This window comes from Colletotrichum costaricense, assembly GCF_030867565.1.
Source record: "Colletotrichum costaricense strain IMI 309622 chromosome Unknown Scaffold_1.1, whole genome shotgun sequence".
Taxonomy (NCBI): domain Eukaryota; kingdom Fungi; phylum Ascomycota; class Sordariomycetes; order Glomerellales; family Glomerellaceae; genus Colletotrichum; species Colletotrichum costaricense.
Genome location: NW_026848230.1, coordinates 1,309,929 through 1,324,494, shown reverse-complemented (window position 1 = coordinate 1,324,494; position 14,566 = coordinate 1,309,929). Strand labels below are relative to the sequence as shown.

The following is a 14,566-nucleotide window of genomic DNA, read 5'->3' as shown; positions in this document are numbered from 1 at the left end:
ATCGAAAATCCGAAACGAAGTATCAGCTGCTTTCCTTTTTTTCTGCCCTCGGCTTTTCACAGCTCCATATAGCTCTGGTCGTCTAACACGAGCTGTATGTATCCGAATCGACGTGAGTTTTTTCGGTACCTGGGGGGCAAGGAGCCAAGGTCGCCAAGTCGCCTCACCGAGCGCGCATGTACCTCGAAGAAGTTCCCGAGAACGAGTGTTGAAAAAGAGAAATCCAACAACCCCTTGTATTCGTTGATGTTCGAGTTCGGTGGTAGTGGGGACGGCGTTGGAGATGCTTCACAAGCGAGGTGGGAGGAAACAACGTTATCAACCTTCCCCCCAGGGGACCCGTTCGTTGTGTTTGCCCCATGGATCGTGACACATCAAGGATAACTGGTCTTTGCTTCAGATGCAAAGAATGATCACACTCCGGGAAAAGACGTCAAAGGGGGGCTCCGGGGCGGACAAAGCTCCCTCCCTGCTGTCTTGCCCCCCTCACTTTCTTGCTGCTGCAGTGCTGCAAGAGCACCCTCCCGTCCAAGTGTTGCGAGGTTTTGTGGATGGGATGGAAATGGTCTAGGAAGCGGTGTGTGAGGGTGTGCGCTATGCTCTGTGCGCTTACGAGCTGATTGGCCGTGTTTCTGACTTTCTGTCGATGTCCTCCCTCCATCACCTCCTAGCCCTGAGTAGCCTCCTCTACTCCGCGCCTAAGGCCATATGAATATGTAATCCCAATCTCAATGAGCAGAAGATCTACCCAGACGCTATGTATCGCGGTGATGGGAAGCTCCCCTGTCACATATTTACCGGCATAAGCATATGTATGGGCTCGACTTGGCAAGCGTCCCCCAGCAGCTCTCGGCCTTTGAACCCGCGCCGCTGCATCACCAGTGGAAGATCTTAGAGTTCTAGCGGCAGATTCAAGCAGCCATGGTGTCGGTTGTCATGTTTCACGGGACTAGGTCTGCAGGTCCATCCCGCTATCTCGCCAACCATTTAGCCGAGCAGGAGACGGTCCATCAAAGCGATCAGTGCGACTTCCCTCATGCTGTCTTCGTCCACCTCTTTGTCTTTGATTACCCTCTCGCTCCGTCATCAATGTGACTACCCTTGACAAGCTGCAGGAACGCAGGGCCACAGAGTCTGTGTCATTGGGGGGCCAGAAGGAAACGAAAAACGACCGTTCAGGTTCTAGCTGGTAGTCCATGTTGCTAGTGCTCCGGGCACCGAGTGGCTCGGCCAATGGTCCCCCGCCCCTTCGCGACCCTTGTCCCTAACCGGCTGCTGCTCCGGGATGTACGCTGTGATGTTTCACACAGCTCGAGCGTTTCGAAGCCGTCTTCGAGAAGGGCTGGCCAGCATACACAGCGCCCTCTCATTCGTTCCAATCAGCCACATTTGTTGCAGAAAAAGCTGCTTCGTGAGGAAGTGAGGGGAAAGCGTTTGGTCTGTGGTTCAGTGGTTGTCCCGTTTGAGTCTAAGCAGCCAAACTCTATTTAGACTCCGCCCATTCCTCTTTCACTCCCGCCCTTTTCTCTGTGCTCCTCAATGTCTGTTCTCGAACTCTATAGATCCCTCTCGCCCTCTCAGATGTTCTTTCTGACGAGCATGTTAGGCCTAAGGTGACCTCAACGGTGGTTCGAGTTTGGTGTAGGTGCTGGTCTATCTGCCTACCTTGTTCGAGACTTGATTGACAGCGGACGAGCAACCTCCCCAATCGCCCCCGCCACGGCAGATGCTAGCTACCCGCAAGACTGAATCATGTGTGTCTCTTCTGTTTAGGCACTGCCTAACAGAAATCCAGTCAGTTTTCATCTGGGATGGGAGCTAAATTGACTCATCTGTGGCAATCGAGTTAGCAGTACACACCATCAGCAAAAGACCAGGCAAAGACCAGCAAAAGCTTCTCAACGTACTCGGCCCTCCATCTCGTATTCTTTGTTTCTTCCAGAACCAAAGTCTTAGACCACCACCTTCAAACCCTTCGCGACCAGTCTGATCTGATCCTCTCAACAAGACGCGTCCGTCCTCTCGAGTCTCCCGTCGGTAAGTGGGAGACAATCTGTATCCAAGCACTCTTTTGAGCCGAAGATTTGAATCTTCTGGTTCGGAGAGACTACTAATCGGTAAGAATCTCCGTTCGGGCGAGATGCGTTCCGCTGCGGGTGATGTGACGGAATCTCGAGCGCGAAGAAATCAGGCGAAATCTCTTAACGGTTGTCAAAAAGCATGATGTGCTTTTGTATGTCGAAACGATCGTATGTAGCATTGGCAGCTGTGTGACGTGAGATTCAATCTGTGATTCTATTGTGTGCAGGTAAGATATGGATTTTTCTGCCCTCCTGCATTCTTCGGCCCTTGGAAATGCTGCCCTTCTCCTCGCACCCTGTTCGGGCGCAGTGTAAGACAAGTCATCTTGAAGCTAGACGAGCAGTCGCAAGCTCGTAAAGCCGAAAAGAGCAGCCCATCATCGTACGAGAGATCCTCTGTTCAGCGATTTGCCTGCCGGAAGGTAAGTGGCCCTGCGGTAAAATCAGTGAAGCAAAAGCATAACGCAGCCTGGCAGACCAGACGCCGCGGTCTAGGCTTGCAAGAGAGATCGGACTTCGTCCCGCCCGGGTTGTTCCCTCGATTCCTGGCCACCATCTCGATGGTGAAGATCTGTGCGTAAGGTTCAAAATCACTCTAAGTAAGAGGGAAATCCTTTTTGCTGTTATTCTTCGGATTAACTCAGCATGGAAGGAGGCTTTGGGTGGGCATTCAATCACACCATGAAGACTTCATGCCCTTGGGGCAATGTGCCTTACCCAGGTCTTCCACGCCTGGTCATGTTCCTCGATGAGATGATTGATGAGGATTCCTGGACGTCAAAAGTATTATCACTCAGGTCAGATAATGGCCACTCAAGCCATTCTCAAACCAGACTCCAGGGGCTGTACAGCCACATCTCGTTAAACATTTAGCCTTTTCCCAATTTCTCCAAGGGACATGGGTCCTTGCGTTGACAACTCAAAGTGAGGTGATATTCAAAAGTGACTTGTGACGCTAATATCATGGGATTGGTTAAACTTCCCGGAATGCCTTGATGACTAACAGCCGTGTTCATACAGCCGCTTCAAAGTCGGCTACCACCCTCCTGTCAAGCCTGCGCAGCCTTCATGGCAGCGATACGGTGCTTGGTCCGCTCAACCACATTCTTCTCATCGTAGATACCGTTGACGCTAGGGGTGCTGTTGACGGTCTGCGCCCACTTGTAGAAGCTGGGCGCCTTCTCCTCCAGCGCCGTCAGGATACTCTTGGGGATGAGCTCGTAGTTTGCAAACGAGAACAGCCTCAGTGTGAATGAGCCTGTAAGGACCTCGGCCAAGGTAACCTTGTCACTGCCGCCAAAGTACGGCTTCGCATCCTTCAACAGCGGCTCAACCTCCTTGGCGATAACGTCAATGAACCCAGCCGCAACCTCATTCGCCTCTGCTTCCGACTTTGCGAGCTGCAGCTTGTACAGAGACGAGTTAGCCTTGCTAAAGTAGGTGTCGACGAAGAAGTTGATGCGTGCGCGGCGCAGGGCGGCGTCCTTGCTCCCCGGGGCGGGGACGAGGTGGGACGTGTGAGCGTCGGCGAGGAACTGGCTGACAATGGCGGACTCTGTGATGATTTCGCCGTCGTAGGAGAGGGAGGGAACAAGTCCGCGCGGGTTGATGGCCAGGTAATCCTTTGTGCGGGGCACCGAGAGGTCGATGATTTCTTCCTCAAAAGGGAGGCCCAGTTCTGCGAGGGCGATGTGTGCACGGTGAGCCCCTGAGAATTCGGGGTTAGCTATCTGTGTATCTTGGCCTCCTCTTGAGGCCGGTAAATTTTGATTTGTTCTGAGGATGATGCGGTGGTTTGAGTCGTGAGACTTCATGAGGGGTTGGCAGTATGCCTTGATGCTTAATTCTGCACGTGGCTCCCGGGGGTAGGAGGTTACGCGAAGAGAGGAAGAGGGGTTGGACACGAAGAGACGGAAATCAACGAGGGTGAGGCTAGGAATGAATGTCACGTACATGGGCAGCCGTGGTTGGTGTACAGCTTGATCTTGGGCGCGGCGGAAGACATTGTCAGGATTCTGTTTCTGATCCAAGCCTGTGTCGATGATTTGGACAGCTGCTAATTGTGTTGTTTGTCGGGAATTTGAGACTTGATGTCTTGGCTTTCCAACTGGAGGACTGCGGGTGGATTGACTGGCGATGGTGAGGTTGGTGCGTATTTGAAGGAATCGAGTGTTGATAATTGATTACCAATGCAACAGTAGTAGCACAATGAGGTCGGAAAGTTGCACCATTGAAAGACCGATGTCGTGATGGAACTTGTTCCCTCACACTCAAGAAAGGAGGGGGGAAACAACCCCGCTTACTCGATTGCTTGGCTCCAGTCCTCTTCTCTGAACTCCCGGCGGAGTTTACGGGGAAAGCAGCCAAACATGGTACACCCAGCTTAGAAATCAAGGTTCGGTGCTCGGCACGGATTTCACATCCGTAGGTCTATTCTCCCCGCCTCTCCTCAGAGAGCCTGTCCTTGCCCTTGCAATCATGCATTCACTACATTCTGCAATAAGGGTGAGTGCATTAGGATGTATCCGACTGGCAGATACAGATAAGAATGGCCCTCTTGCAGATGCTGACTCTACCTTATGTACTGTACCTATCATAGATCATGATATATCATCTGCCGTATCAGAGCATTGAAACTCCACACCTCCCGATGCGACACAGACGAACCTCGTCTTCCCGTCCCCATGTAGGTCCATCTGGAAGAGCATCCGTGCGTCCGGAATCCGACATGAAGACCCTGAAGGAATTCCGATTCCGATTCCTAGGGCTGAGATTAAGAGAGGGTGGGGAGCTCTCTTCCGCTACGACCTGGACAATATCAATCTAAGAATCCAGCATGACTACGGGTACCCCAAAGTCCGAGACCATTGAGTTCCTTGGCGAGAATGAGCGAATAGTTGAAGTCTGCCAGCGCACCAGGGCAAGGGATTATGATGGTCTAGATGCGTGCTGTTGAGTTCGGCAATCGATCGAAGCAGCTCATGCCTGCCAGTCCATCTTCCTTGCCTATCCGTACGCAGACCGCTGGATCGTCCAGTGACGGGAACCTGGATCGTGGTCCCGGGAGTGTTTTCCGGAGCATCCGAGAAAAGACGACATTGAATGAATTGCAAACGATGCGTCCCTGTAACACTCGATCGTCGCCAAGAGATGTCATTTGCATTTCGTGCAGGCAACATGAGTTCGTACGATGCATCGCCATCCCTCCAACAAAGTAAAAATCGGGATAAGTGAACTTTCATCAGTTTCCTCTAAGGAGACAGTGACCCGCAGAGTTGGCAACAACGGCTGTCTGACATTTCTTTCGCTCATTAAACAGGTTACAAAACTCTAACTAATATTGTCCTGGATGACATTCTTCATAAGCTCGTGGTTGTGGGAGTAGTCAATCTCAACGTCGACGATGCAGACTCCCTGATAACTCAAAGCCTCCTTCATGACGGCTTCCAGTTCCGACGAACGACTGACGCGCAATCCCTTGGCACCAAATGCCTCGGCATACTTGACAAAGTCGACCCCGCCCAAGTCGACGCCTGAACTGCGGCCGTACTTGTCGACTTCCTGAAACTCCACCATGTTATACTTTCCATCGTTCCAGATGAAGTGCGTGATGTTGCACCCCTGCTTCACGGCAGTTACTAGCTCCTGTCCGCTGTAGAGGAAGCCGCCATCGCCACTGATGCTTACGACCTTTCTGGAGCAAGGCGGCTCCTGGGCTAGAGAGGCGCCAATGGCCCATGGGAGAGCCACGCCGAGAGTTTGCTGAACGTTGGAGACGAGGAAAGACTTGGGGCTGTATGCGAAGTAGAAGCGCGACAGCCAGATGTACATGCTGCCGACGTCCGATGTCAAAGTCGTCAATGAGGGCAACAGACCCTGCATGAGCTTAATGAAGTAGAGAGGGTGCACAGGACCGTCGCCGGTCTGGCCCAGAGCCTGGGGGCTCTGTTCCCAAGCGTGGAATTCTGTGAAAATGGACTTTGCTATCTCGGATTCCTGCGGGCGGGAGACGTTTGCCAGGATGTCGCCCAGCGCCTTGACATTGGCGGCGATGGCGCCCACCAGTTCGAGTTTTGGGTTATAGAAGGCTCCATAGTCGGCGGGAATCCAATCCAGGTGCAAGATCTCAAGGTTTTGGCTCTTATGCCAGGCGTCGGCGTCATATTCGGATTGATCGTAACCTGCAACGATGACGAGATCAGCCTGGGACAATAGCTTATCGCCGGGTTGGTTGCGGAAGAGGCCGATGCGGCCGTAGAAGAGATGAGCGAGCTCCTGGCTGATGGAACCCGCGGCCTGGAAGGTTTCGACGACGGGGATGGGGTGCTTGCGGAGGAAACCGTGGACAGCTTCGACGGCATCTGGTGTTGCTGCCCTTGACCCTAGGAACAGGACTGGGAACTTTGCATTTTGGATCATGGCTGCCGCCCTGCTCAGTGACGCTGACGGTGACGTGCCATACTGAGGCGGCGTGAAGGCGCTCGGGGGCAGCGCAGGGATAGAAGTCTTGGTTCCGACTGTCATGATATCGATTGGTAGGCTGATAGCTGTTGCACCCTGCGGGTACGCCGTGGCGGTTCTGAAGGCATCGAGCATAATCTCCGAGATCTGATCGGGATGCACGGCGCCAGTGGTCTTTTTCGTGACGGGCTCGAGTAGTTGAACGCCCCTCAAGCTCTGATGTGTCTTCTTGGCAGCCTGCACCCGTTTGACATCGCCGACAATGGCAACAACGGGTGCACCCTCATCGTTGGCGGTCACGAGGCCGGTGACAAGGTTGCTAGTTCCCGGGCCGGAGGTGGCAATGCACACACCGGGTCGGCCTGTGATCCTGCCGATCGCTCCGGCGATGAAAGCGGCATTCTGCTCATGACGGCAGACGACCAGCTGGATCTCGGGGCGGTCAATTAGGGCATTGAAGACGCTATCGATCTTGGCGCCCGGAACACCAAAGATGTGTTTGACGCCGGCGGCGACAAGAGAGTCGATCACGACATCTACTGTTTCTGAAGACATTGAATGATCGTGAGCGTATTTGAGCGTGGTATCGAGTCAATGCAGAGAGCACGATTCTGATTCACTCCTGATTAGGATGAATAGAAGTGAAGCATTAGGTGTGTCTGATCCTGTCGGGTTTAGCTGGGCAAGGAATGCTGAGGGTATAAGGGAGCCTGTTTGCGTCAATTGCAAAGGGCCCTGCAAGAATGAGAAAAGATCAAGTGGTCATGAGCAAAAGCAGGAACTTGAGCTTCACGTTCGCGATCACGATATCGGCGAGAGGCGGAGATGGAGAGAGAAAAGGTGGATATTGTAATGCCGCAAAGTTTCCTAGCGCTTGGCCGTCATTCGGTGAGATCTGAGTTGTTGAGGAGCAAGAGACACCAAAGTTCAAAGACCGAAAGAGCGAGGCGGTGATGTGGCCGGTGATGCCGTGCGACTGACGTCAGCGCCCTCCTCGGAGCAGTGGGACCCAAAGCGGCGCCTTCCAATTCCCACTTCACTGTGATGGACCTTGATGACTCAACCATTAAACCCAGGAAAGAGCCACACATTCGCAGCTTCCGTTCGCTGAAACTCAGGAAGGTCCCGCCTGCGCTTGTCCCGGAGCCGCCTTCCGTAGCCTCCCGACGCCTCCGATCCGGTGGACGGAGGGCAGGCGCGTGGGCAGGTGTGCTCCTTCTGCTCTGCAGTGAGCAGTCAGCAATAGCGGGCCGCTTTCGTGGCCAAACTCAAGGGAACCCCAAACCTTCACTCACCACCACCTCATTCATCGTCTCACTTTCCGTGACCACCCCTTCTCGTTTGGCAACTGCAGCTCATTTCAGTCCTACTTCCGATACCCTAAGAACTCGATTTCACGCTCAGCAACAACGAGAACACCGGTAAACCATATCAGACACCATGGCGGTCAATGAAATATTCCAGTACTCCATCATCTCGGCTCTTATGGACGGCGTCGCCTCCAAGGGCCTACCGGTATCAGAACTCATCTCCCACGGAAACCAAGGCCTGGGAACATTTCGCTACATGGTCGGCGAAATGATCATCCTCGACGGAAAGCTCTATCAAATGAAGTCAGATAACACCGTGACCCCAATCGACACGAGCCCGGCCTCCGATGCTGTCGCCCCCTTCGCCATGGTCACCCGCTTCCAGCCCACAGCCACCATCAAGGCCGCGTTCAACAACAAGAAGGAGCTCTTTGAGCACCTCTCACAGGACTTCCCCGACTCGAAAAACTTCTTCCTCGCCATCAGGATCGAGGGTGTCTTCAAGGGTATTACGGTGCGGACTGCCGGCGGCCAGAGTAAACCCGGCGAGAGCCTGGTTGAGGTCGGCAAGCACCAGGCGTCGCACACCTTTGAGAAGCCGGTGCGGGGAACTGTTGTTGGCTTCAGATCACCAGAGTATACCATGGGCATCAGTGTAGCCGGCGATCATCTTCACTTCATCACTGAGGACCGGACTCAGGGCGGACACATCCTGTCTTTTGGCACGGACGGCGAAGTCGAGATTGGTGCCGCGCAAATTTCAAAGTGGCACGTTGAGCTGCCGACGAATGATCCAGAGTTCAACAAGGCCGCACTGGAAGGCGATAAGGAGGGTATCGCTGCCGTGGAGGGCTAGCAGCGGACGTGAAGCAGTGTAGAAACATACGATAATAATCCTAATGACTGATAATCTCGTACCAATAGCATGGACGTTTTCGATATGGTCGCAATGCGAAGGGAGAAAGGAAAGCAGACACACAAAACTGGATTCCCACTGGATTGACAATTTGGTCGTGGTCCGCTTGTGAGAATTATCCGAAGCAGGACAATCTAACCACTCTGGCAAGCCTGACGGCCATACCCAGCTTCGGGTTGCTCATGGATGCAAAGTCACCAATTCTTTCTTTCTGATCTTATCGTCGAACAGTAGCCGGATGAGTTGGTGAGCGCTGAATATCCTTCACAAGAACAATGTTTCAAGATCACGATAAGTCACCGGGAAGATAGAGTAGTAAAGTTGAAAATGACATATTAATTCATGTTCACAGAAGGCAAATCCTTCTGCAGTACAATATACAGGTGCCAACAACGGAGTGACCGTGATGACATTGCTATGCCACAAATGCAAGTGTTCGCCATTCTATGGATATACCCGGGTAGTCCCAATGCCTTTATACCGATGCCAATTTGATGAGAAATGTGTGAAAGGGGAAGAAATCAAACAGACCAATCAACCGCTTAGGAAGTGTAACTGCAGCTGTTGGGGTCGGTGATCTGGACGGCGCGGACAGCAATGCCAAGGCAGTCAGTGTTGCCGGCAGGGTTGGCGACACCGGAAGAGATCCAGACGGACCAGCTGTCCTCGATGCTGTTGGGGCAGGCCAGGAAGCTGGCGCCGTCGAGGGTAAGGTCGCCATACTGGTCAACCTTCCAGCCGGTGCGCTCGCCGTTGCGGGGCGCGGGCTGGGCGCCGGTGGTGTAGCCGAGCTTGCCCTGGCCCATGCCGGAGCGGTCGGCGTAGAGCTGCTGCGGGGTGGCGGAGGCGGCGTAGAGGTAGAGGCCGCCGTCGTCCTGGTTCAGGTAGAAGGTGGCCGAGTCGTCATCCTCGGTGCTGTCGCAGGTGGCGTTCTGGTTGGGGAGCTGGAGGAAGATGGAGCTCTTGGCGGCCTGGAAGGTAGAGAAGTGAACTTCGCTGGCGGAGCGGAGGGCCATGAGCTGGAACTTTGCGTCGGCGGGCAGGCCGGGGGCGGTGCCGTTTGTGGTGCCGTTGTTCTGGCGGGTGATGAGCTGGGGAACCGCGGCGCCGGAGACGGCGGTGATGAGGGAGGCCGCAACGGCGAGGGCGTTGGTGAACTGCATTTTGATGGCTGTGTTTGAAGTGACTGTGGGTTTAAAGACTGATGTGGTCGGATGATTACTTTGTGATTAAGATTGCTGGTTGTTGAATGTGGTGAGATGAGTGTTCTAAAAGTTTCCTGAGGAGGGGATCCGTCGCTCGTCTTATATCTCGGGTTGACCATCACAGAATGCTGGTTGCTGCGGTGCCACCAGAAAGCTCTAGGAGTCCAGGGGACCCCGTTTCGATGATCATCTCGTAATCACGGGGTGCAGAAAGCGAGGTCGCGTTGGTTGCGCCAGTCCAACCAGTGCCCAAAGTTGAGTGTGTGCACTGCCGGGGCGAAGATCTTCTCGTAATGCCGGCCAGGGATACCTGCGGAGCCTGATTGACATCATGAGCCCTGCCTCCTGTGGTTCGCAGTGGAGTCGCGGACAAATACGAGAGGAGCCGCCTCGCAAGGGGAGGCGAGGGTGAGTGACATGGCATGGTACCCTCGGAGAGACTTGGCGATGCGGCATCCCGCCTCCTAGCGCTGCCGTCTGCGCCGCCCGCGAAACCCGTTGCTTCTACCCCGAGATTTTGGTTGACCGTCGCACCTCGGTCTCTGCACGTTTACTAACAAAGTGTGTGTGTGGATGGAGAAGTTGAAAGCGCCACAACCGGCGGCCTCGGGAGGACGGAGTCGGCCAAGGAGAAGGTGAGGATGCCGATTGGTTCGGTTCTCTATTTAGCACAGCCATTGTCATGGATGATGGATGAACCGGTGGTCCCTATTCGACACAATAACAGAAAGATGGGGAAAAAAGAAGAGAGAAGAAAAGAGGCAGAGCTGAGAGCGAGAGGCTGGCGGTGGCTGGTCCTGCTGAATCGCACACAAACTCAACCACAAAGCTGCGCCCCCCAGCCACCCAGAGTTGCCAGACCAATATCTGTCGTGTTATGCTGTGACCAGCACATACCATCTGGTGCCTTAACATAGGGCAGAGGTGGGCAGTGATGTCACAAACAAACGACCGGCTGCCCCACGTCCCCTATTTTCAGACATTTTAGGCATTTTAGACAGGAGCCGTCTCTTTGGGACTCGTCTTGGCTTTCCTCATGGCGACATGGCTGAGGAGCTGCGAAGAGTCTAACTCCCCGGGAGGCAAACGGCTAAACGGTATGGGCCAAGCGCCGTAACGTAGCATGTAACTCTTGCTCAAGGCAGAGCCTCCGGGGCTAGGTAAGCGAAAGGTAATCCGTTTCCCGACCGATCAACACATTTTACATAAACGAAACGGCCAACAAGGCGACCAGAGAAGAGAGAGAGAGGCGACAAGAAAAAACAGAGAGTCAAGGACGCTAAAAAGTCGGTCACTTGCTCCCAGTCAAGGGTCCATCAAAGTGAAACTGACGCCAGCCCAGCGTCGCTCTCGATAACGCCGATGAACCTTATCCTATTAATAGCCGAGTCAAGGGCTGGCAAAGCCAGGTCGATCCGCTAAAATCTCTTTGGGTGCTAGGTGTGCTTTTCCGGAGAATATTCCACAGCTTCTTCCAGCAGCTGCTGCGTCAAGCGCTTGGCACGCTTAGCTCGGGGGGCGAATTCGCGGTGACTCGTGCGCTTGCTAGAGGAAAACACGGTCCATCGTCATTGGAATTCTTTCCATAGCGTTGGGCGAAACATTGACAGAGACAAAAACGAGCGTGTCTGTAAGTAAGCCATTCTCGGTGCAACTCGATCCTGACGGTGCCCGAACTGCTTGTCAGAGAGAGGTCTTCCAGTTCGATTCATGGGTCACTGCAATGGCCTGATGGGAAATCCGTCGAAATGGCTCAAGGGCCGTGTTCGGACGATCTGCTGCCCCAGAAGCTTTCAAGTTGGGACGAGATATGGAGACGTTGTTCCCACCCACCCTTATCCCGCATATACCCAGTTATTCCAACCTTGATGCGCATTTTTATTTCTTTTCCACCCCCTAAGCTCCGGAAACCTGACCAGCGAAGCATTCGAGCCATGAAGAGAATATTGGAGACTATTCTAGAACGGCACAACGGCATGGGCATGACCGAAGATTGTGTACATCGAATCTAGACGGCGTTGCATTCGTCCGATGGTTTTTTTTTCTTTTCTGTTTCCTCTAGTGATCTACCAGTCCCTCCAGGACATGGTCATGATTAGTGTACACCCTACTGTATGTAGATGATCCATCATCCATGACTGCACTAAAAGCGTCTCCAAAAATATCCAAGCTTAAGCAGCACAGTGTGTCGATCACCAATCCAAATCGACCAACGCAAAACAATCAAGCCGTTTATCTAAATTCGCGCATGATATGGGCGATCATTTCTCGTGAAGGCAATGTTCGGCCGAGAAGAAGTTTCACAGACTGCATGCAGCCCGCTGCCCAGTCGTGAGATAGGGATAGACACGGGGTAGGCAGAAGAAAATATGGTTGGGCGCAGGTATCAGGGAATAAAGCTGAAGGACTGCCAACGCCCAGGGCACAACTTGACTCATTCATTGGGGCACAATCAATTCTGTGTTGTTAATGGACGTTGCGATCATCACGTCTCATCTGTCCCGAATGTGTTATCAGACTTCAGAGACAAAGTCTCCTCAAGGTTTTCTAACCACATCGACGTGGACCTTTTTTGGTTGCCGTCTGACTTTTCTGAAGATTGCGATATACGTCTACCGAAATGAACGAAAAAACATAATCGAGAAAACGCACCGTCCTCTCGAGGCGCCAGAAACGGTGCGGTTGTGTTTTGAGAAATGTTGTGTGCCACAAAAGTTCCTGTATGTCGTTTCATTGCCATGGGATGTGAGAAACAAATTTCGAAATGCAGCTCAAGATCATTGTGCTTCCGATCCGTGTGGTGTAGGTACTATATTGCTTCATGCGCTTCGCCAATAGACAAGCATCATTTTCGTGAACATGATGGTTACCATGCTCTCTCCTCAGGGACCCCTACCCACGGTGCCGCATGCCGGCATGGCCTAGGTACGCGGGAAAAGCGTCCGAAGTCCTGTAGCATCCAATGCACCTCTCCTTCGCTTGATGAAACTAATCCACCCCCGTATTGCGCTGCAAATAGCCCTTGTGAATAGAGACGGGATCACCGATGTCTTGCTCGCTTACAGGTTCTCACAGCAGGCTTGCTGTCTGAATCTCATCTGGGCCCTGGTCTGTCAGCTTCAAGCTCCTCAGGGATAGGCGTGAGAAGCCCTCCAGGAACGCGAAAGGGGCTAAGGAACCTGACCATCGACACGCATTTAGACACTGCTCCGTAAAAGAGACCCAGATTCCTGTTTGTGATTGGAAGACGGCGTAAATGGCCGAAGCCTCGAAGCTTCGTCGTGGAGGATTCATGTACAATTACCAGTGACCCTTTGTCTTACACTCGATCTCGCTATTACTCACATGGATTACATTTCTTTCGGATGCTGATCTTAGTTGCTACATTTAACCTGCAAATCACTTGGTCATGGTAGTTGCAAAATCCGATTTCGACATCAAATGCGTCGATGACACTCGTCTCGCTTTCACCATCAACTCAATCGGTGCCATTGCAAACTTCGCTTCTTACGTCGCACATTGTCTCGTGCTCTGAGCATGTCCGACATGAAGGGAGTTATGCTAGACTCTATTCAAGAATTGGGCCCCGTTTATTCAAGCTCGATGATTCCGGTCACTACAAAGAGGGGTTTGATGGAGTGAGTTTCCATTTCATTCTCGTGCTGAGAAGCGTGTGTTTCAATAGTAGTACATCAATCGACTCATTCCTCTCTCCGTTGTTTCTCAGTCAACTGACTTTGACGTGACGAATCTTTAGAGACGATTGACATTCTACAAGCTGCCCTTACATGCAGTTAATCAACCTTGACGGCAAGCTCAAAATTAAACTTGCGATCTAGAAGTTTCTACAGGGCGACAAAAAACCTCTTTTCGATTCCTCCACAGGCTTCAGCCAGCCCTGAGCCTCTGGTTAAACTGTTGTTCTCTTTACAGCTCGATAAGAAAACTGACCATCATCTTAGTTTCATCGATCTGTGCCAATCCATGCGTATGTCGAAAGACCCTCTCGATTATTACCAAGTAGCCTAATATGTCACGTGTTGGTGGAGAGCCAGACCGACAAGTTACAACACATCTTTGTCACAAAAGGCCGGCCCACTCAATGTGGGCAGCATTAACCACATCCATATCTCGTGACAATCTTTCATCTCGGAGCTGCATTCATAAAAGATATAATCGCTTCCTCAAGATCTGCTCAAGCCCGAAATTGAGGTCATATCGCAGTTCACGGGCGAAGGCTTCTAGCGTGTAAGTCAACTCGACTTGCTTGACGAGGAAGTTGACAAGCACCCCCACACACCAGAGTTCAGACTAGAATTAGAGCTGAAAGCGAGCAGCAACATCGCAATGGCCCCGAATCTGCGATGTTGAATAGATGCTGCGGAAAATCTTGAACTAGATACATCAACTCTGTAAGATATTACTTATACCGATGCTAACCGGCAGGAACACTTTTAAAAGCAAGCATGGGCTTAAAAAGACTGGCAAGTTTTGAACTAATACAGGTAGCTCTGGAACCTGGGCCTCGGCTTATCTTGCGGGGAACTGTGCCAGGCATTTGGCGGGGTTTGTTGGTGCTTCGTGGCTTGAGGA

The 14,566-nt window shown here is 52.6% G+C and overlaps 6 protein-coding genes across 6 annotated transcripts; 2 read left to right on the top strand and 4 right to left on the bottom strand.

The window, feature by feature from the left end:
* Nucleotides 1-3,130: 3,130 nt before the first annotated feature.
* CCOS01_00484 (glutathione S-transferase domain-containing protein) lies at nt 3,131-4,086 on the bottom strand (the record flags this gene model as incomplete). Its single annotated transcript, XM_060448681.1, has 2 exons — nt 3,131-3,789; nt 4,035-4,086. 2 exons carry the CDS (start codon nt 4,084-4,086, stop codon nt 3,131-3,133), a joined length of 711 nt encoding a protein of 236 aa, XP_060320119.1.
* A 1,325-nt stretch (nt 4,087-5,411) lies between these two features.
* On the bottom strand, nt 5,412-7,097 carry CCOS01_00483 (acetolactate synthase; the record flags this gene model as incomplete). The annotated part of the gene is made up of 1 exon (XM_060448680.1): nt 5,412-7,097. The coding sequence occupies one exon, from the start codon at nt 7,095-7,097 to the stop codon at nt 5,412-5,414; it is 1,686 nt and encodes a 561-aa protein (XP_060320118.1).
* Nucleotides 7,098-7,982: 885 nt separating this feature from the next.
* On the top strand, nt 7,983-8,708 carry CCOS01_00482 (alpha-acetolactate decarboxylase; the record flags this gene model as incomplete). The annotated part of the gene is made up of 1 exon (XM_060448679.1): nt 7,983-8,708. The coding sequence occupies one exon, from the start codon at nt 7,983-7,985 to the stop codon at nt 8,706-8,708; it is 726 nt and encodes a 241-aa protein (XP_060320117.1).
* Nucleotides 8,709-9,310: 602 nt separating this feature from the next.
* Nucleotides 9,311-9,931, bottom strand: CCOS01_00481 (cell wall protein PhiA; the record flags this gene model as incomplete). The annotated part of the gene is made up of 1 exon (XM_060448678.1): nt 9,311-9,931. One exon carries the CDS (start codon nt 9,929-9,931, stop codon nt 9,311-9,313), a length of 621 nt encoding a protein of 206 aa, XP_060320116.1.
* Nucleotides 9,932-10,091: 160 nt separating this feature from the next.
* CCOS01_00480 (uncharacterized protein) lies at nt 10,092-10,397 on the bottom strand (the record flags this gene model as incomplete). The annotated part of the gene is made up of 1 exon (XM_060448677.1): nt 10,092-10,397. The coding sequence occupies one exon, from the start codon at nt 10,395-10,397 to the stop codon at nt 10,092-10,094; it is 306 nt and encodes a 101-aa protein (XP_060320115.1).
* Nucleotides 10,398-12,955: 2,558 nt separating this feature from the next.
* Nucleotides 12,956-13,111, top strand: CCOS01_00479 (uncharacterized protein; the record flags this gene model as incomplete). Its single annotated transcript, XM_060448676.1, has 1 exon — nt 12,956-13,111. One exon carries the CDS (start codon nt 12,956-12,958, stop codon nt 13,109-13,111), a length of 156 nt encoding a protein of 51 aa, XP_060320114.1.
* Nucleotides 13,112-14,566: the final 1,455 nt, after the last annotated feature.